The 21,690-nt window shown below is 41.8% G+C and overlaps 1 protein-coding gene across 9 annotated transcripts in view; it reads right to left on the bottom strand.

Moving 5' to 3' along the window:
* LOC109869934 (pleckstrin homology domain-containing family A member 1) overlaps positions 1-19,152 on the bottom strand; it is a 35,085-nt gene extending 15,933 nt beyond the window's left edge. For 4 of the 9 annotated variants that reach the window (XM_020460255.2, XM_020460254.2, XM_020460252.2 and 1 more), the window contains exons 1-4: positions 18,994-19,126; positions 2,511-2,683; positions 889-945; positions 112-157 (exon numbers count right to left, since the gene is read on the bottom strand). In XM_020460255.2, coding sequence (XP_020315844.1) covers positions 112-157; positions 889-945; positions 2,511-2,651 — 244 coding nt within the window. In that variant the 5' untranslated portion in view covers positions 2,652-2,683; positions 18,994-19,126. Of the gene's footprint in view, positions 1-111; positions 158-888; positions 946-2,510; positions 2,684-18,993 lie in introns of all 9 variants that reach the window. The other 5 variants (XM_020460249.2, XM_020460257.2, XM_020460250.2 and 2 more) reach the window with 4 other exon arrangements.
* Between the last annotated feature and the right edge of the window lie 2,538 nt (positions 19,153-21,690).

Below are 21,690 nucleotides of genomic sequence, written 5' to 3' on the forward strand. Positions count from 1 at the left end.
TGCGCTAGTCAAAACATACAGTACTCATACACATATAAAAACCACCGTCGAGTGTCGCAAACATTTGGTTCACGGATCCACTGTGTCAAATTCAGAGGTTGTAGGACTTACCGAAGCAGAACTCCGCCTTCGGTCGCAGCTTGGTGGCATCACTCACCTAGGAGAGAGAGTGATAGGAAGAGAGGAAGATAATGAGTGAAAGTGGGGCAGATGTTAATGTTAATGTTTCCCATATATGCACTTAGCAACGGCAGCCGACCGCTGCTATTCATTTTCGGGATAGAAAAACACTTTCAGTAGAACCTTAAAATGACTAAACAGAAAGTATGTAGACTAGGTCCTTTACCTATATATTGTTTTATAATATAAATCTTTAACAACTAGAAAACCCCATAAATAAAAGCTCGACTGTGAAGGAGAATTAAAAAATAAATAAGAATTTAGGAGATTTTTTGTGTTGGCTGGATTACTGACAGGACACGCAGGGCACATCCCCAGGGACCCCGATTGGCGTCCCCAATGGTTTTATATTATAATGTTTGAGCATAAGAACACAGAATTAGCCATGGAAAAATGTATAGAATTCCGGGAAATTTGTTTTCACAAAGGAAAAAAAAATGTCTCAGCTACATGGAAAAATTTACAGAATAATAGGAAATGTGCCAACAAAATAAAACTGCACATTCCTCTCTCTGCCGCCAAATATGGACCTATTTAAACCACGCCAATGGGCTGACCACGGCTATTACGAACCCCACAGCTCTCCACGATGGTTGCCACCACCAAATAAATAAACACCGAAGGGAAACACCAGATGTTCACACCTAAGACTGTGGTTTGCCATGTCTGTGTCTGTCAGACAAGATATAATTGGACAACTTGACTGACCTTTGAGATGTAAGAGAGTTTGAGGGAGCCAACATGTTCAGCTCCTTTGGGCAGGTTCTAAACACCAGACAGAGACAGCGAGAGAGAGAGAGAGAGAGAGAGAGAGAGAGAGAGAGAGAGAGAGAGGGAAATTGTGAGATCGCAAACCTGAAAACATAATAATATAATATAAAGTGCTTAAACAGGACAGTGGTAGAACAGGAAATCAAAAGGGACAGCTAGAGAAGGTTCGGAGGAGAATAGAACCGGAGTGAACTTGGGAGCAGAACTTAAAGAGTCTGAAAACTGTCTGAGAATCAAAGAAATTCAACAGTGATAAAGCATGAATCTTTTAGCGGGTCTTGGAGAACGAGATGGAAACTAAACTGAATTAAATAATTCAGAGCCCAGGGCAGCATCAATAAATTACATCTTTTTTTGGGGGGCATGACCAAATCGGTCTTTGTACAAGTATTCCTCACTGAGCTCCCACTCCCAGCCAAACAAGATGTCATGCATTTAAAGGGCCTGCAAAAAGCAGCATTCTCAGGAGAGTTTTTTTTCTTCTGTTTACACCAATGTTTGATTGATTGGTTAGCATCTATATCAGGTTTACAAGATGAATCCTTTCTCTTGTCATTTTATGCCATGTAAAGGAATGTCCAAATCAGTAACACTGCTGTTATACTATAGAGCCTCCATACTCAACTGGTGGACCACTGACCGGATCCGGACCCAGAACGGGGTCAATACGGACCAGAACCGTTAGGCTTCCACCCCGGTATCACAAGCATACAAGACATGGAAGAAAGCATATAATGGCAGGAAATTAGCTTTAAAACAGCAACATTTACTTCCGCCAATAAGAGGGGTGTGAACAGTTTGGGGGGGGGGCATTGGTTGCGTTGGGGGGGGTTTGTTACTACGCCGATGAATTACATTATCCACCCGGACCTTTGCCACCTAGGAAATTTGGGTGACCGGACCTTCTCAAATAGTATGCGAGTACCCCTGCTATAGAGCACTATTATACTGTTCCAACTGTAAAGCAGCTATAATTTATATCGACGGCAGCGTAAAATCCCATAAGAGGTTCAGAGATGAAAAAGCTCAAGTCATGAGCCTTACTTCACACGTCACGAGAGTAGAGTTCTGGGGGGGGGACGACGACAGATAATGGACCTACGGGGCGGCTGGGCAGACGTACGGGTTGCAGTGTGTGTGGTGGGGGGGGGGGGGTTATCCAAGATGTAACATCATCTCCCCAGCGGATGACACACACATTTCTTCTTGATGGGGCCCAGAGTGGTCTGGCCAGACCAGACAGATCAATCTAGTCCAACACGTTATGAGATTAGCTCAGTCCAAACACAAGCAGCTATTCAATCCATCCTACTGCCATTGTCCTACTACAGTGCACACAGGAAGTACATGAGTCGGCTTCAGCCGCTGCCCATTCAAGTAATGACATCAGCCTAAATGCATGCATTAAGCAAACAGACAGACAATGACGACTGTTGAGGGTAGTGAGAGCGTCACTACTGTATGTAATCCAGAACTACACGTCCCAGGGTACGTGTGTGTATCTGTTCTGTGTACGTGTGTCTGAGTCTGCTTCTGTGTGCACTCCTCTGCTGTCCTACCTGTGGGTTGTCCATGTACCACACCAGGCTACCCTCCTTGGTGTCCAGGATGAAGTAGCGTCGGAGGAACTTGCCGCTGTTCTCATTCTCCTCGATGTCCAGGAAGCCACAGATCCTGTTCTGCCGATCCACGTAAGGCATCTCCCCGCCTCAGCCTGCTCATTCCAGTGCTGCTAAGGAGGAGATGATGAGGAGGCGAGAGAGAGAGAGAGTGAGAGAGAGAGAGAGAGAGAGAGAGAGGAGTGTGCGTGTGTGCGTGGGTGGGGATAGAGAGAAAGAGAGAGGAAGTAGAAGAGCGATAGGAGAGAGACAAGAGGGGGAGAGAGCGAGCAGGAGTCAAAAATCGATCTTTCAGCTAAGCAGCCAAAGAAGCGATAAGTTAGTCTAGCCTACAGCTGTAGTCAACGGTACACAGCTACTACACCATTCCTACTCTTTATGGGACAGTCACATTCAACACTCCCCTCCCTCCCCATCTCTCTCGCTCCACCACACCAATAGCAGAGAGGCACGGCTTATCCCTGATATGAATATAAGCAGGCAGATTTCACAAGGGGCTTAGGGAGGGTTTATAATGCCATAAGTCAACATTTCAATGCTGGCTACAGAGAGAGGTGGAAGGCTTATCCTGCTTAAGCACTCCCACTCACCTGTAGCCCCTTGAATCCCAGACTGCCCCGTTAAAATGTCATGGCAGCCAAACACTGATGAGTTCAACACAAGTCTGGCCATGCTGCTGCTCCAGTTTCAACTTCCACCTGACTGTGCTGCTGCTCTAGTTTCAACTGTTCTGCCTTATTATTATTCGACCATGCTGGTCATTTATGAACATTGAACATCTTGACCATGTTCTGTTATAATCTCCACCCGGCACAGCCAGAAGAGGACTGGCCACCCCACATAGCCTGGTTCCTCTCTAGGTTTCTTCCTAGGTATTGGCCTTTCTAGGGAGTTTTTCCTAGCCACCGTGCTTCTCCACCTGCATTGCTTGCTGTTTGGGGTTTTAGGCTGGGTTTCTGTACAGCACTTTGAGATATCAGCTGATGTACGAAGGGCTATATAAATAAATTTGATTTGATTTGAAGTCCAATTCTCTTTACAATCTCTCTGAAAACAAAAAAGTGTTTCTTTCCATAAATGATACGCGAAGCACAGGAAAAACAGGTCATCTAAATGTTAACGTGGTAACGTTCAGTGACCTTTTCTACTGTCCCCAATAGGTTAGTCAAACTAACTACGGCACAACTTCCCCCTGCATAGTCCCGGTCCTTGTAGGCACAACTTCTCCCCGCATAGTCCCGGTCCTTGTAGGCACAACTGCTCCCCGCATAGTCCCTGTTCTTGTAGGCACAACTTCTCCCCGCATAGTCCCGGTCCTTGTAGGCACAACTTCTCCCCGCATAGTCCCGGTCCTTGTATGCACAACTTCACCCTGCATAGTCCCGGTCCTTGTCGGCACAACTTCTCCCTGCATAGTCCAGGTCCTTGTAGGCACAACTTCTCCCTGTATAGTCCCGGTCCTTGTAGGCACAACTTCTCCATGCATAGTCCCGGTCCTTGTCGCACCATGCAAAGCTTCAAACAGTGAATCTGCAGATGTTTCGAAGGTTTTAAAAATGACACCAGAGACTGTTGGGTCATGTTCATTAGGCACCAAACGGGGATGGACTACCTGGAACTGTCCAATAAGACACGCTCTTTTAGTTGCAAAATGTTTGAACATTTAGTGTGCCCGTGAACACGACCATGGTGAGCGTGCTGTATTGAGGCCATACAGGCAGGGTAGAGTATATGCTGTCCCTGTGTAGCTTAAAGTGACGCTCGAGAGATTTTCTATCATTTCAGCCAGGAGTTTTGAAAGGAGTGCTCACGAGCCAAAACAGGTCCCCAAAAAATTGTGCACAATTGTGTTCTGTGTCATCCATTTAGTATGAAATGTTACATCCTGCAAAAAAATATATACAGTATATTAAAAACAAAAATGCAATTCAAATTTGTACAATATGTTACGAATTTGTAAGTGCTTAAGATCCCGGACTGCATCTTCAACTATCTAAAGCCTTCTGACATCAAAGGGCCCAGGCCTGAGGCCCCAGCTCCTGTATGTGGTGTTGAGGTAATGGTGCTGAAAGCTAGGCCCGGCCATGCACGCATGTACGCAGACCAACGGTCCAAATTTCCTGCCGCCCCGGGTCTGTCCAGGGGGAGGAAGTGTGAGCGTGGCTGAGGCATGGGACTGTTTACAAACAGGCCGCTCAGCTCCAGTGTGAGGCTCAGCAGGCTGGATGGCATGCCCCCAGACCATGGGATCTCTCCAAGGACAGTTTCCATTGTCGCCCTCCTCCGTCAATCACAGGCATCGGGGAACGTTGAAGTTGAGCCTGAAGCGTTGGGGGGGGAGCGTGGCCCAGTGGGAATACCTAACACACAGCGTTAAGGCTGTGGCTCAGGAACAGCACTGCTGGGTGAGTAAACACACTGGGATTAACACACTTAGCCTGGCCAGGTGCCCTGGAGATCCCAACACACACACACACTGCAGGGTGGTATTTCAGGGCACGTTCTCAGAGCATGCGCAGAACAGCTGGCAGGCATATTCACAGTAATTTTCAACCTCTCCTTGTCCCAGTCTGTAATCCCCACATGTTTTAAGATGACCACAATCATCCCTGTTCCCAAGAACTCTAAAGCTTCATGCCACAATGACTACCACCCTCTAGTACTCACATATGTAATCATGAAGTGCTTGAGAGGCTGGTTATGACACACATCAATTCCATAATCCTAGACACCCTAGACCCACTCCAATTTGCATACCGCCCCAACAGATCCATAGTCGACGCAATCTCAATTGCACTCCACACTGCCCGCACCCAACTAGATAGGTATTCCTCTTATGTGAGACAGCTGTTCATTGACTACAGCTCAGCGTTAAACACCACTGTCGTGACCAAGCTTAGGACCCTGGGACTGAACACCTCTCTTTGCAACTGCACCCTGGACTTCCTGACAGGCCGACCCCAGGGTACGCAACATCACCTCTGCCACATCGACCCTCAACACTGAGGCCCCACAGGGGTGTGTTCTTAGTCCTCTCCTGTACACCCTGTTCACCCATGACTGTGTGGCCACACACGCCTCCAACTCCATCATCAAGTTTGCTGACGACACAACGGTGGTAGGCATCCTCGGTGTACAAATCACTAAGTACTTAAAATGGACCACACACGCGCACAGTCGTGAAGAAGGCGTGACAGTGCCTCTCTCCCATCAGGAGGTTGAAAAGGTTCGGCATGGGCCCTTAAATCCTCAAAAGGTTGTACAGTTGTGCCAGTGAGACCATTTTGAATGGTTGCATCGCTGCTTGGTATGGCACCGCCCTCGATCGCATGGCGCTACAGTGGCTGGTGAGGGACAGCCTAGTACATCACTGGAGCTTAGCTCCCTGCCAACCGGTGCATCAAGTCTGACACCAGCGGGATCCTGAACAGCTTCTATCCCCAAGCCATAAGACTGATAAATAGCAAACATAATGGATACACAGACAATCGGAGTTGACTCACGCACACCGACACGCCCACGCCCATAATTTGCTCACATACACATGACATGCACACACATTTATACTGACTCGCCACACACTCACATACAATCATCATATATACGCTGCTGCTACTCTGTTTATCATATATCCTGATGCCTGGTCACCTTACCCCTTTACATGTCTACCTCGATCACTCCAGCATCCCTGCACGTTGTAAATATGGTACTGAAACCGACCCTCTATATAGTACACTTTCTTACTTCCTCATGCTCTTCTTATTGTCATACCTTGTGTGTTTTTGTTCTACATTGATATCCATTACTGCGTTGTTGGGTTTAAAGATTGCAATAAAGCCATTTCACATTACTTGTGGCCGTGGCATTAAAACGTAAAAACACACACACAGGTTTGTACAGCAGCGGCGTCCTACAAACAGGACACTGCTGCTATGCTATAATGAAGGAAATGAGGAACAGAGTCTGCAGTGATGGTACAAACAACACACGGCTCAGTGCATGCGTGTGTGTGACTGTGTGTGTGTGTGCGTGTGTGTGACTGTATGTGTGTGTGTGTGTGTGGGTGTGCGTGTGTGTGACTGTGTGTGTGTGTGTGTGTGTGTGTGTGTGTGTGCGCATTGTGGTGAGGAAGCAGAGGCACACACAGTAAGATGTAAGCGGAGAGCGCAGTCATTCTCAGCCTCCAGACATTCCCGTGAGGTTAGGGTGTCGAGAAGACAGGTCACCTGAGGTGTCGTGGACAGATATTTGAAACCTTGAAAACATTCCGTGGGGCCTGTCACGCCAACGTGTCCACCACTGCGTCACAACGGGATTCGAGCGGTTAGCGTCCAGTGCTATATGAACAGTGTGATGCGCTAATGCTTCTAATTCAGGAAGACCATTACAGTCAAAATGGATGTTCTTTTCATCCCCGCTATATAAACAAGGCTGATTTCCGCGACAAATTTTCCACCTGTGACACGCCGATGCTCCTTGACTGGCTCTCTGGCTATGGGCCTGAATGCTACAGCACATATCCATTAAAAAGCTCTGGTGTTCATGGTTCATTCACTGCATTCCCTGGGCCATACGCTCAGGCTGCTTTTTGAAAACGCCACTCGATTCTGTAGATGGCGCTCTACTTTTGACCAGGGGCTCTGGTCAAAAGTAGAGCACTTTAGAGAACAGAGTGCCATTACGAATGTGCCCTCTGCCTGGACCGGTCCCGTACTAACTTACTAGACTGGGTGCTCTTTTCATTTCCAACTTGTGTACGGTAGGCCTAGTGTAACAAGTTGGATTTTGCTTTCAGTCATTCAGCCTAATTACAGTGCGTTTGGAATGCAACAAAAATATCTGTCTAATGGGGTCACACAAGGAAGATAAACAGTGTTTGCATACCAACCAGAGATAATGAGAGAGGGGTTGGAGCGAGCGAACGAGCGAGCAAGAGAAAGATAGATACACCGCTGTTTTTTTGTACACCAGCTTCCAAAGAAGGCGAAACCGTCAAATGAAAACCAACCCTGTATGCTACCTGTGTAGCATACATTCCTGAAAACTAACTGTCAAAATATAAGACAATTGAAGACTTCAATTAACTATCTAAACTGAAGACCATAATAAGTGGACAAGCTGAAATCAGGTGTCAGTGCCGCGCTGGAACAAAAGCAAGACCACCTAGCCACCTGGCTGTAGACCTCCTGTGTCCAGAGCGACACACAGAGCAGAGCAGAGCAGGGGCCCTCCTGGGGCCAAAAGTACCAGGACCTCAGAATAGCTCCCTCCCTCTCCATCTGCTTCTCTTGTCCCTCTGACTATCCCTACTTACACTCGCTCTTTGCAGTTTTCCCTTCTCTTCCTACCCTCTCTTTGTATGTGTACAGCTGTGACTTAGTCCTAGCCTCCCAAATCTCATGGTTGCCTGAACACACACACCCTCCAGGGAATTGGGTTTTTGGTATTATTTTTAGGACCAGAAAACAGAGAGAGAAAGAGAGAGAGAAAGCAAGAAAAAGAAAAGAGAACCTGAATGTGGCCGAGCTGACGTTCAACCTTTGTATGGATTTTTATAGTCGACCACACATGCAAGCTGCCACACACACACACATCTTTGACTCGTGTCCTTGTTTCCACTGCGAGTGCACAAGGCCTTGAACTCAACCGCTCTGTAACCAATATCTATCAACACACGCCATCCTACATTATGTTACATGCTTATTTTCGCGTATCACTGATAGGGGGACAGTATATGGGACATATGGAACGGCGCAATTAAAAAGGTGTGGTTTGGGGTTTTTGGTTATTCAAAACAGCCATTGTGTGTTTTTTGGGCAAACAAAATGAGCAACGTACAGGTATGAAGTAAGAAGAAATGGACTTTGCCAGAAATACACTCTTCACTCCCGTCAGTGTTGTATTGATTGGTGTAATAACATGGTTAGGCCTATTATAGCTAATATTATTATATTAAACATGTGGAGTTTTTTTTCTAGACGATTATCCTTTATTGGTTTTGGCCACATCAACCACCTGCTCACACCACTGATTCACATTCACAATGTGTTATTTCCTTTTATAAAATATTTTATTTGTGATAACTGATTTTTTATAACACAAAATTTGCACATCCAAAATGATAACAATACAGATGCATACAAACATGCACGACATCAGCCCTGCCCGGACCCACCTGCTCACACTCCCCATCTCCAGCGCCCGTATCACTCTCCACCACATGGCCTCAAACTGCACCATCAGTTTCTCTCTGTCGCCCACGCACTTGCAGCATTTAGATAATAAAGAATTTGACCTTTCCATTGTGTTAACGCTGGAGGATTGGTTGATTTACGGTTAAAAGTCAAAAATGGATTTGAAGAGTATCGTCCAACCCATCGGGTATCTCACTGCACCCTCATATGCCAGGTCTTGAAATACGCAGACAGATTGAAAAAGTACATTTACATTGTAATACTTCAATGTGTTATTTCCATTTCCTGAATACAATCGTCTGCTTAGTTGACTGTACAGTATATGAAGACCTACCGCTACATTTGGAAAAGTTGAAATTCCTTTGGCGTAGGTGTTCTCAGCCAGTGTGCTATGTAGGCCTATGTGAAAAGGCTGCAAATGACATGGTTCCATTGCATTCAGCTCCAGACAATGGTAGATATGTTAATATGTTTCAGAATGATATAGGCTGGCTACACACAAACATAGGCACAGGTGGAAAGATCCTCCTTGTCGTGGTTGATTACACACATTGTATGAATGTGTGTTTGTTTTTGCAGTTTCTTCAGGCCTAGCAACTTTAAAATGTCTCCCATTTGTCTTCAGAATGATGAGATGGTCTTTCAAAACGTATGACATCTATTTCCCTATAAAACCCCAAACCATAACAGTGGTGTGACTACTATGTTACAGCATTGCCCACTTGTGCTGGCTTGTATTCAAACAGCTGTCTAGTGGTTGAAGGGCGCAGCCTCAACCTTGTTACAGTGGATTTGTGGGAGTATCGCCTCGGCTGAAGTATGCATCACTATTTCCATCAGACATAGCAGCACAGCACACTTGGTCTGTGTACCAAATGGCAACCTACTCCCTAAATGGGTGATTCTACAGAAGTGCTGCAAATTGCAGTCCCAACTCCAACTCCCAACATTTATTCACATCATGATATGCTATAATTTAATCGAAGGCAATAGGAAACATATTTTTTAAATTCATTTAGTGTTAAATGTATTGTTTATACAGTTATTTTTTATTGAGGTGGCTGTCCCAAACTCTGACTCCCAAACTTCATGTTTGAAAGTAAAGAATTTACCAATTTTCGTATTTTTTAAAAATTCATTAGAACATCTTGAGTTGTTCTAATATTACTATCAATGTGTCCCCTATATTAATTTAGCGGGACGCCACTACTCCAAAATATATGATTAAATAACAATAAGGATGGTAAAACATTTTCAGTGTAAACTTAAGACGACTAAAACCAGATCTACCAAGTCTGTAGAAAAGATAATGGGGCTATATACTTATAAGATCATCTTTGAGAACTAACAACCACAAAAAAAGACTCAGGTAGAATCTAACATTTTAAAAAATGGCATTGATTTTGTTATAATGTTTGAGCTACTCAGATCGCATAAGAACACGGCATTATCCCTGGCAAAATGTGTAGAATTGCAGGAAATTAGCTTTAAAACTACAAATGTACTCTCAGCTCCATGACAGAATGTCTAGAATTGCAGGAAACTAGCTTTGAAACTGTCAAATGTTCTCAGTCCCATGCCAAAATGTGTACAATTGCAGGACATCAACTTTAAAAAAAAAAACTCAATCTGGGGAGAGGAGGGCTGCAGCATTGGCCACGCCCACTACCCCGCCCACCCACGCTAACTTTACCAACTATGCAAAAAAATATCCTAGGGGATATTACATTGAAAGATACTGATCTAACTTGTAATTTTTGTACACTTTTTTCAACATATTTCTAAAAAAAATAAAAAGCTGTCCCACCTTTTGTGGTCACTACCGAAACACATACAGTTGAAGTCGGAAGTTTACATAGACCTTAGCCAAATACATTCAACTCAGTTTAACAATTCCTGACATTTCATCCTAGTAAAAATGTCCTGTCTTAGGTCAGTTAGGATCACCACTTTATTTTAAGAATGCAAAATGTCAGAATAACAGTAGAGAGAATGATTTCTTTCAGCTTTTATTTCTTTCATCCCATTCCTAGTCGGTCAGAAGTTTACATACACTCAATTAGTATTTGGTGGCATTGCCTTTAAAATTGTTTAACTTGCGTCAAATGTTTTGGGTAGCCTTTCACAAGCTTCCCACAATAAGTCAGGTAAATTTTGGCCCATTCCTCCTGACAGAGCTGGTGTAACTGAGTCAGGTTTGTAGGCCTCCTTGCTCGCTTTTCCAGTTCTGCCCACACATTTTCTATAGAATTGAGGACAGGGCTTTGTGATGGCCACTCCAATAGCTTGACTTTGTTGCCATTTTGCCACAACGTTGTAAGTATGCTTGGGGTCATTGTCCATTTGGAAGACCCATTTGCGACCAAGCTTTAACTTCCTGACTGATGTCTTGAGATGTTGCTTCAATACATCCACATAATTTAGCTTCCTCATGATTCCATCTATTTTGTGAAGTGCACCAGTCCCTCCTGCAGCAAAGCACCCCACAACATGATGCTGCCACCCTCATGCTTCACGGTTGGGATGGTGTTCTTCAGCTTGCAAGCCTCTCCGTTTCCTCCAAACATAACAATTGTTATTATGGCCAAACAGTTCTATTTTTGTTTCATCAGACCAGAGGACATTTCTCAAAAAAGTACAAACTTTGTCCCCATGTGCAGTTGCAAACTGTAGTGTCTTTTTTTATGGCGGTTTTGGAGCAGTGGCTTCCTCCTTGCTGAGCGGCCTTTCAGGTTATGTCGATATAGGACTCGTTTTACTGTGGATATAGATACTTTTGTACCTGTTTCATTCAGCATCTTCGCAAGGTCCTTTGCTGTTGTTCTGGGATTAATTTGCACTTTTGGCACCAAAGTATGTTCATCTCTAGAAGACAGAACGTGTCTCCTTCTTGAGTGGTATGATGGCTGCGTGGTCCCATGGTGTTTATACTTACATACAATTGTTTGTACAGATGAACGTGGTACCTTCAGGCATTTGGAAATTGCTCCCAAGGATGAACCAGACTTTTGGAGGTCTACAATTGTTTTTCTGAGGTCTTGGCTGATTTATTTTGATGTTCCAATGATGTCAAGCAAAGAGGCACTGAGTTTAAAGGTAGGCCTTGAAATACATCCACAGGTACACCTCCAATTGACTCAAATTATGTCAATTAGCTTATCGGAAGCATCTAAAGTCATTACAACATTTTCTAGAATTTTCCAAGCTGTTTAAAGGCAAAGTCAACTTAGTGTATGTAAACTTGTTACCCAATGGAATTGTGATATAGTGAATTATAAGTGAAATAATCTGTCTGGAAACAATTGTTGGAATAATTACTTGTGTCATGCACAAAGTAGATGTCCTAACCGACTTGCCAAAACTATAGTTTGTTAACAAGAAATTTGTGGAGTGTTTGAAAAACGAGTTTTAATGACTCCAACCTAAGTGTATGTAAACTTCTGACTTCAACTGTACATACAAATATTGTAGAATGAATGTGCCTTAAGCCACACCCCTACAAATATCTCCATGTGATGGGATTGCACACCTCTCCAGCATGGCCACATGGTGAGTAGTCTGTCTGCAAACATTTTGGAGAATTATAGTACGCAAGTTGGTATATCTTCATGTATTTTTCGAACTACCAATTTGGGATTTAAATATCTATGTTTCCTAGGACATACATCTGTCCATATTAAAGATAGCCAGCCATATGTTAGCTATGTGGATTCTTTAAAGTCCAAAATACATTTATTTAATTTAAATGTTTTAAATACTTATTTTCCACCATAATTTGCAAATAAATTCATAAAAAATCCTACAATGTGATTTTCTGGCTTTTTTCTGGATATTTGAAGTGTACTTAAGATGAAAATTACAGGCCTCTTTCATCTTTTTAAGTGGGAGAACTTGCACAATTGGTGGCTGACTAAATACTTTTTTGCCCCACTGTATATAGGTCTCATCTTTGTATCTGTGCCATTATGGCATCTGTGACAGCAAGTTGCATGCGCCATGCTCTACCAACTGAGCTTACAGAGGACCACCATGTGGGTTGTGGACAAGTGCACACTATAGGAAAAAGTGTAGACTATTGAGATGCATGGCCAGCAGGGGGGCGCAAACTCTCCAAGAGCCCAAATATTGGCCAAAACATAGACATCCATTATGTACTGTACTGTAATGCAGCAGTTCTCACCTGATCGGTCACAACCCACATTTTTGAATGGTTTCTGAGTGGGTAGCGGGTGTCTAAAAAATAAATGTTAATGAACAAAAAACACCCCCGTCTGAACTGAAATGACTAAAACCAGGTACAAAGTGTTCAGAAATTATAATGAATATACTTAATTTTTTAATAGTTTTTAAATAAGTTCATCCCTGAACAATTTTTCTTTAATCCCAGTATTTTCAATGTAGAGCTATTAACGCTATTTAGCAGATCTAGTTGATCTTGTGGTCTCAAACCAGTGAGCTTATTAATATTCTTAAATCAAGACTATGGGCAAAATGTAATTATAAACAACGGAAAAGGTGGGAATGTTGTTCCCTTGTCATAATTGTCACATTTACTATCAATATAGCACTAAAAATAGTTTTCCAGATTGCATTTTGGCCTATTTGTTTTATGCGAATATTGGGTTGTGACAGACAACCTGGTTCAATTTGGGTCCCGATACAAAACCAGTTGAGAACCACTGCTGTAATGTACTCTCTGTACTCTGCTCTACTGTACTCTACCCTAATGTACAGTACTCAAGTTTACTGTACTTGAGTTTCTTACAATTGAAGACAGGGCCAATGTACTCTGGATCAAGGCCAATGGACTACATCAACTCGGTCTTTAACTTGTCATGGTCTCAACTCACTGGGTCTTGTTCTTGGTACCAATGTCCTGGTATAGATCTTGGTCTTGGCTCCTGGATATTACCTTAGTCTTTGGTTTACAAACCATAGGCAACCCAATTTGAAGAAGACAATGCTTTCTTATCATTGGCTGATCACTCCCAACCCATAGGAATTCCCACCCAGTTGACTACTTTCAATGGCAATGTCTATACTACAACAAGTTAGATCATGAATTAGATGCATAAAAATCATTTAAGTTTCAGATTCATACAATCAACATTTAACATTTATACAGAGAACAAGAGATGATATCTATAAATTAAATTGAAAAGGTTTTGAAAATTAGGTTAAAAATCATGTCTTTACTAAGTTGTCAATTTGGTATGCAAATAACATCTCTAAAATGAATTTGTAATGTAAGCTTAATCAAAATGATCACCAGGGTGCATGATTCTCCCCTTATTGCAACTTTTTCACTATGTTTATGTAGTGACAAATTTAGTGGTGTTAAAGAATTCAGGTAAATATTTCAAATAAAGTGTGCCAGTAGTATATACAGTGCCTTGCAAAAGTATTCATCCCCCTTGCCATTTTTCCTATTTTGTTACATTACAACCTGTAATTTAAATTGATTTTTATTTGGATTTCATGTAATGGACATACACAAAATAGTCCAAATTGGTGAAATGAAAAAGAAATAATGCACATGTATTCACCCCCTTTGCTATGAAGCCCCTAAGTAAGATCTGGTACAACCAATTACCTTAAGAAGTCACATAATTAGTTAAATAAAGTCCACCTGTGTGCAATCTAAGTGTCACATGATCTTAGTATATATACACCAGTTTTGAAAGGCCCCAGAGTCTGCAACACCACTAAGCATGGGGCACCACCAAGCAAGCGGCACCATGAAGACCAAGGAGCTCTCCAAACAGGTCAGGGACAAAGTTGTGGAGAAGTACAGATCAGGGTTGGGTTATAAAAAATTAAAAACAAAATCGAAACTTTTAACATCCCACAGAGCACCATTAAATCCATTATTAAAAAATGGAAAGAATATGGCAAACCTGCCAAGAGAGGGCTGCCCACCAAAACTCACAGACCAGGCAAGGAGGGCATTAATCAGAGAGGCAACAAAGAGACCAAAGATAACCCTGAAGGAGCTGCAAAGCGCCACAGCGGGCATTGGAGTGTCTGTCCATAGGATCACTTTAAGCCATACACCCCACAGAGCTGGACTTTACGGAAGAGCGGCCAGAAAAAAAGCCCTTGCTTAAAGAAAAAAATAAGCAAACACGTTTGGTGTTTGCCAAAAGGCATGTGGGAGACTACCAAAACATATGGAAGAAGGTACTCAGAATAGACTACAATTGAGCTTTTTGGCCATCAAGGAAAACGCTATGTCTGGTGCAATCCCAACATCACCCCGAGAACATCATCCCCATGGTGGTGGCAGCATCATGCTGTGGGGATGTTTTTCCATCAGCACGGACTGGGAAACTGGTCAGAATTGACGGAATGATGGATAAATACAGGGAAATTATTGAGGGAAACCTGCTTCAGTCTTCCAGAGATTTGAGACTGGGACGGAGGTTCACCTTCCAGCAGGACAATGACCCTAAGCATACTGCTAAAGCAATACTCGAGTGGTTTAAGGGGAAACATTTAAATGTCTAGTAATGGCCTAGTGAAAGCCCAGACCTCAATCCAATTGAGAATCTGTGGTATGACTTAAAGATTGCTGTACACCAGCGGAACCCATCCAACTTGAAGGAGTTGGAGAAGTTTTGCCTTGAAGAATGGGCAAAAATCCCAGTGGCTAGATGTGCCAAGCTTATAGGGACATACCCCAAGAGACTTGCAGCTGTCATTGCTGCAAAAGGTGGCTCTACAAAGTATTCACTTTGGGGGGGGGTGAATAGTTATGCACGCTCACGTTATGTTTTTCTGTCTTATTTCACAATAAAAAATATTTTGCATCTTCAAAGTGGTAGGCATGTTGTGTAAATCAAATGATACAACCCCCCCCCCCCCAAAAAAAAATCTTAATTCCAGGTTGTAAGGCAACAAAATAGGAAAAAGGCCAAGGGAATACTTTCGTAAGTCACTGTATTGTACAGGTGTTTCTACCTGAAATATGTTGGAAGACATATGCACTGAAAGTTTGGGGAAAATTGGCTTTTTTAACCACCAATTTGCACCACTTCTATAGAATGACCCATATACAGATGTAGGATCATAATTTATAGTGCTGAGCGATTAGTGCTTTCTGGAAGTCAGTATGTTTTTGGCTTGATTATTAAAAAAGTATGTTTTTTCCATTTTGGTTTAGATTATTTTGGTTGAATGCTATAACACTGAATAAATCAATGAATAAAAAGCCCCATGATGGTAGTGACTGCCCATTACTGCTTATCACTTATTAACCATATTTATTCACATTACAAAAATATTTCAGTTGTGAATATTACATTTGTTTTATTTGATGACTATTATTTCATTCATCTCTATAGAGCTGCTGTCTAACAAAATCCCTATTTTGTAGTTCTTCAAAGTAAATAAGGCATACGTTTATGACTGCTGAATATCAACTATCGAATCACTTGGCTCATGTACTGTATTTTTAGGTAGAGTTACCTCGAAGCTACAGCTGCTCTCTATATCCCTCACGATTATGCTTTCTTGGACAGTACAGTGAAGCACAGTACAGTAGAGTGCAGTACACTAGAGTACAGTATAATGTACTGAACTCTACTGTACTCTATTGTGCCATACTGTGATGCCTAGGCTTGTGAAATATAGACGTCTATGATTGGTTCAGATTAGAGGTAGACCGATTCATCGGAATGGCCGATTAATTAGGGCCGACTTCAAGTTTTCATAACAATCGGAAATCGGTATTTTTGGGCGCCGATTTCCGATTATTTAAAAAAGAAAATAAATTTCAATTTTTTTTTAATACCTTTTATTTAACTAGGCAAGTAAGTTAAGAACACATTCTTATTTTCAATGACTGCCTAGGAACTGTGGGTTAACTGCCTTGTTCAGGGGCAGAACGACAGATTTTCACCTTGTCAGCTCAGGGGTTCCAATCTTGCAACTGCACAGTTAACTAGTCCAACGCGCTAACCATTGCACTCCATGAGTAGCCTGCCTGTTACACGAATGCAGTAGAAGCCAAGGTAAATTGCTAGCTAGCATTAAACTTATCTTATAAAAAACAATCAATCCTAATCACTAGTTATAACTAATATTTTCCAGTTTAGCGGGCAATATTAACCAGGTGAAATTGTGTAATTTCTCTTGCGTTCATTGCACGCAGTGTCAGGGTATTTGCAACAGTTTGGGCTGCCTGGCTCATTGCTCAATTTTACGTAATTATGACATACATTGAAGGTTGTGCAATGTAAGAATATTTAGAATATTGTAATATTTAGACTTAGGGATGCCACTCGTTAGATAAGTAATGAAAAAGTAATAAACGTTTTGTTTTCGAAATGATAGTTTCCGGATTCAATCATATTAATGACCAAAGGCTCGTATTTCTGTGTGTTATTATGTTATAATTAAGTCTGATTTGATAGAGTAGTCTGACTAATCATTCATTCAAACAGCACTTTCGTGCGTTTTGCCAGCAGCTCTTCGCAAGCACAGCGCTGTTTATGACTTCAAGTCTATCAGCCTAATGGCTGGTGTAACCAATGTGAAATGGCTAGCTAGTTAGCTGGGTGTGCGCTAATACTGTTTCAAACGTCACTCGCTTTTAGATTTGGAGTAGTTATTCCCCTTGCGCTCCATTGTGGAGCAATGGGTAACGATGCTTCGAGTGTGGCTGTTGCCGATGTGTTCCTGGTTCGAGCCCAGGTAGGGGTGAGGAGTGGGACAGAAGCTATACTGTTACATTGGCAATACTATAGTGCCTATAAGAACATCCAATAGTCAAAGGTATATGAAATACAAATGGTATAGAGAGAAATAGTGCTAAGAATACTATATTAACTACAACCATACCTTGGAATATTGAAGTTTCATGTTAAAAGGAACCACCAACTTTCATATGTTCTCATGTTCTGAGCAAGGAACTTAAACGTTAGCTTTTTTACATGGCACACATTTTTACATGGCAAATATTACTTTCTTCTCCAACACTTTGTTTTTGCATTATTTAAACCAAATTGAACATGTTTCATTATTTATTTGAAGCTAAATTGATTTTATTGATGTTTTATATTAAGTTAAAATAAGTGTTAATTCAGTATTGTTGTAATTGTCATTATTACAAATTTTTAAAAACAAAAAATTAATCGGCTGATTAATCGGCAGCGGCTTTTTTTGGGGTCCTCCAATAATCGGTATCGGTATTGAAAAATCATAATCGGTCGACCTCTAGTTCAGATTTGGTCTTTTACTGAGAAACCAAAATGTAGTCTTGTTTGGGGGCGGAGCTAATTAGAATAATAGCCAATGTGTAGAATAATACCCATATATGCAAAGAATGATATTGCATATTTCTACCTTTGTGTACCTATTCAGGATGCATCACAGTGTAGAGAATGACGTTCATATCCATAATTATTCATTTGTTATGTACAGAAAGGGGGACCTATGATTTAATTATGTTACTGGGTGTAAATCCACTTCACTGACAGTGTAGTTCAATAACCAAAATAGATTTTCTGAAAGTCAAGGTGTCATGTCATAGCTGACACCGCATTCTTTCTGCAGACATCTTTGAATCTTAATTCTGAGCAGATAATGAACCGTTTTTGGAAAACGTGAGGTAGATTTTTTTAAACCGTAATACTGTTCCCAAACGTTGCATCTGCACAGTTCTCCAAGTACATTTGTTTTTGTGAAAATGTATGTGTAAATTTCTCCAACGTAGTCCTTGTGCATAGAGTTGTATGATTTGTTAAACTTTGAAATCAATGGTTTTTGTTTGGCATAAAGTGAAAAATCGGAGTCTCTCAGCGTAATTCCGTTCACGTGGAATTGCCCATTGTAGATAAAGTTTAGCGGGTTGTTTTTGAATTTGATAGATTTATAGGCTACTGTTACGTAGCAGTTTGTATTAACAACAATAACAAACAGTAGAGACACATTGAGGACAGTTCCACACAACCAAAATACTTGCCCGATATGACGAGAAACACATAGGCCTAAATATCATGTGCGACAGTAACATTGCATAAAGTAACTTTGATTCTAACAATGTACTGATACACAGTATCAAAAAGTGTAACATCGAATATAGTCGGCTACTGTAAAATGGTCTATGTAGGCTATATTTACATTCAGGGTGCGTGCAATGTCCCTCGAGCTCTACGTGTTCATGCGAAGCTACGTTGTGTCCTAACATCGAATGCTATCACAATAAAGAACCTTTCGGGTATACTTACATATTTCTGTTATTTCGGGAATGCTATTGGCAGCTTGAGAGATCTTTTTGGATGAACCGAAAGGAGTTTCAGCACATCTCTCCACCACGTATATTTCATCTATGTGAAGCTAGCCACAATAAGGATAAGCCACAATAGAGGAATTTGCGGTTCGCCTTCAAAATAAAATCCCCACCCCCCCATTGAAAGGGATTCAAACGGATGCAAATAGTAGAATCATGCCATATTTACAATAAGCATGCTAAACAAGGTCTGAATGTTGTTATATATGCAACAAAAGACAACTAATTTAACACAAAAAAATCGCACTGTGGATGTATTAGACTTTAGAATTGCATTGGGGCATGCTTATATGCACTGTACAGCATAACCCATTCCATGGGTGCAACATTCATAGGTTATCAGCCTACTCGATGACTCTCACAGAATACAACTACGTCGAGTTTACACAAACATTAGCAATTTAGCTCTTATTAGAGAGCTTATTAGGGAAGTTTAACTGTGGGAAATCAGCTCACTACACAGCCTATTGTGTGTATTGGACTGTACAGCCTAAACTAGAGATTGTGCACCCATGAAATATCAGCCTACTCGATGACACCCACAGAACACAACTATGCAGGGTTTTCACAAATATTTGTGTCGTAGAACATATTGCTGGACTTTGAAATCGGTGTGAAATGAGCAACATTAAGACACCAGTCAACCTACTATGTTTTTTAATCTAGGCAAGTCAGTTAAGAACAAATTCTTATTTTCAATGGCGGTTTAGGAACAGTGGGTTAACTGCCTGTTCAGGGGCAGAACGACAGATTTGTACCTTGTCAGCTCGGGGATTTAAACTTGCAACCTTCCGGTTACTAGTCTAACGCTCTAACCACTAGGCTACCCTGCGAATTTATATAAGATCATAATGTTTAACATTATCTAGCACAAATATGCATGATATCGCTATTTGTATCATTTTGAAATGACTTTCAATGGAGAACTTTTATTCCCTATTGTGGCTAGCTTCACACATTTCCTTCCTATCCCAACGTTTTAGGAATAGGTGGAGGGCAGGCAGGTGGGGGGTGTAGAGGAGAGATTACAGTTTTTATGGTCAGAGTAGGCTAGTATTAATATTTTTATGCAGCAGGCCAACCTTTATTTCAGGCTGTATCACAACCGGCCATGTTTGGGAGTCGCATAGGTGTAAGCCGTCATTGTAAATAAGAATTTGTTCTTAACTGACTTGCCTAGTTAAATAAAGGTTAAATTTTTTTTAAATGTAAAAACTTTTGAGGCCACATATTCAATTTCCCCACCTTAGTTCATATGTTTAAAACATATAATGAGACAGATTCATTCAAACCTATCATACTTTTGCCTATTATGTTCCCTCCAGTTCTATTTAATTTGGTTTCTGTCTATTCTATTCTACTCCCCGGATCCTTTCTATTCTACTCTGCTCTCTGAAAAGCCACTAAGGTCCTTTGCCAGCAGAATTCAAACCTATCACAGACTTTTATATCCCCTCTAACTCACCAAAATAAAACTATTTCACATAGCCTCCCAGTAAAAAAGGATGCATGCTACAAATTAAATCAAATGTTATCGGTTGCATGCACACATTTAGCAGATGTTATTGTGGGTGTAGCGAAATGCTTGTGTTTCTAGCTCCAACAGCGCAGTAATATCTAAGAATAAACACAAATCTAAAAATTCAACAAATTAAATTAAGAAATATATATTTATACTCCGGACTTGTCCTAATATGCTGTCTCCTGAGGTCCACAATCAGCTCCTTCGTTTTGTTGATGTTGAAGGAGAGGTTATTTTCCTGGCACCACCCCTCCAGGGCCCTCACCTCCTCCTTGCAGGCTGTCTCGTTGTTGTTGGTAATCAGGCCTACCACTGTTGTGTTGTCTGCAAACTTGTTGATTGAGTTGGAGACGTGCTTGGTCATGCAGTCAAGTGTGAACAGGGAGTACAGGAGGCGGCTGAGCACACACTCTTGTGGGGCCCCCGTGTTGAGTATCAGTGTAGTGGAGGTGTTGTTGCCTTCCTTCACCACCAGGAAGTCCAGGACCCAGTTTCACAGGGCGGGGTTCAGACTCAGGGCCCTGAGCTTAATGATGATTTTGGAGGGTACTATGGTGTTGAAGGCTGAGCAATAGTCAATGAACAGCATTCTTACATAGGTATTCCTCTTGTCCAGATGGGATAGGGCAGTGTGCAGTGCGATGGCGATTGTGGCATCCGTGGATCTATTGGGGCTACATGCAAATTGAAGTGGGTCTAAGGTGTCAGGGAAGGTGGAGATAATATGATCCTTAAATAGACTCTCAAAGAACTTCATGATGACAGAAGTGAGTGCTACGGGGAAATAGTCATTTAGTTCAGTTACATTCACTTTCTTGGGTACAAAATATTTTGGTCTTTAGTCAGAGCATCCCAGTTACTTCCTGACGAATACCTTCCGGAGAATTGTACATTGACTGAAATATGTGCCATGTCTCGCTCTCTATCAGGGTGCAACCTGGGACTGGATGAATGCATAACAAGGAAACAACATCTGGTTTACCATTTTACATTTGACAGGGGGACTTCCCAGCCCTCAACCAATCCTTAATATGCAGCGAGTTGCTCTCGGATGGAGTGCATTTCTGTGTTTAGACAGTAGGGTCTTTGTGAAGATGTGAGTTTAACCAAGTT

The sequence above is a fragment of the Oncorhynchus kisutch genome, linkage group LG25 (genome assembly GCF_002021735.2).
Source record: "Oncorhynchus kisutch isolate 150728-3 linkage group LG25, Okis_V2, whole genome shotgun sequence".
Classification (NCBI taxonomy): domain Eukaryota; kingdom Metazoa; phylum Chordata; class Actinopteri; order Salmoniformes; family Salmonidae; genus Oncorhynchus; species Oncorhynchus kisutch.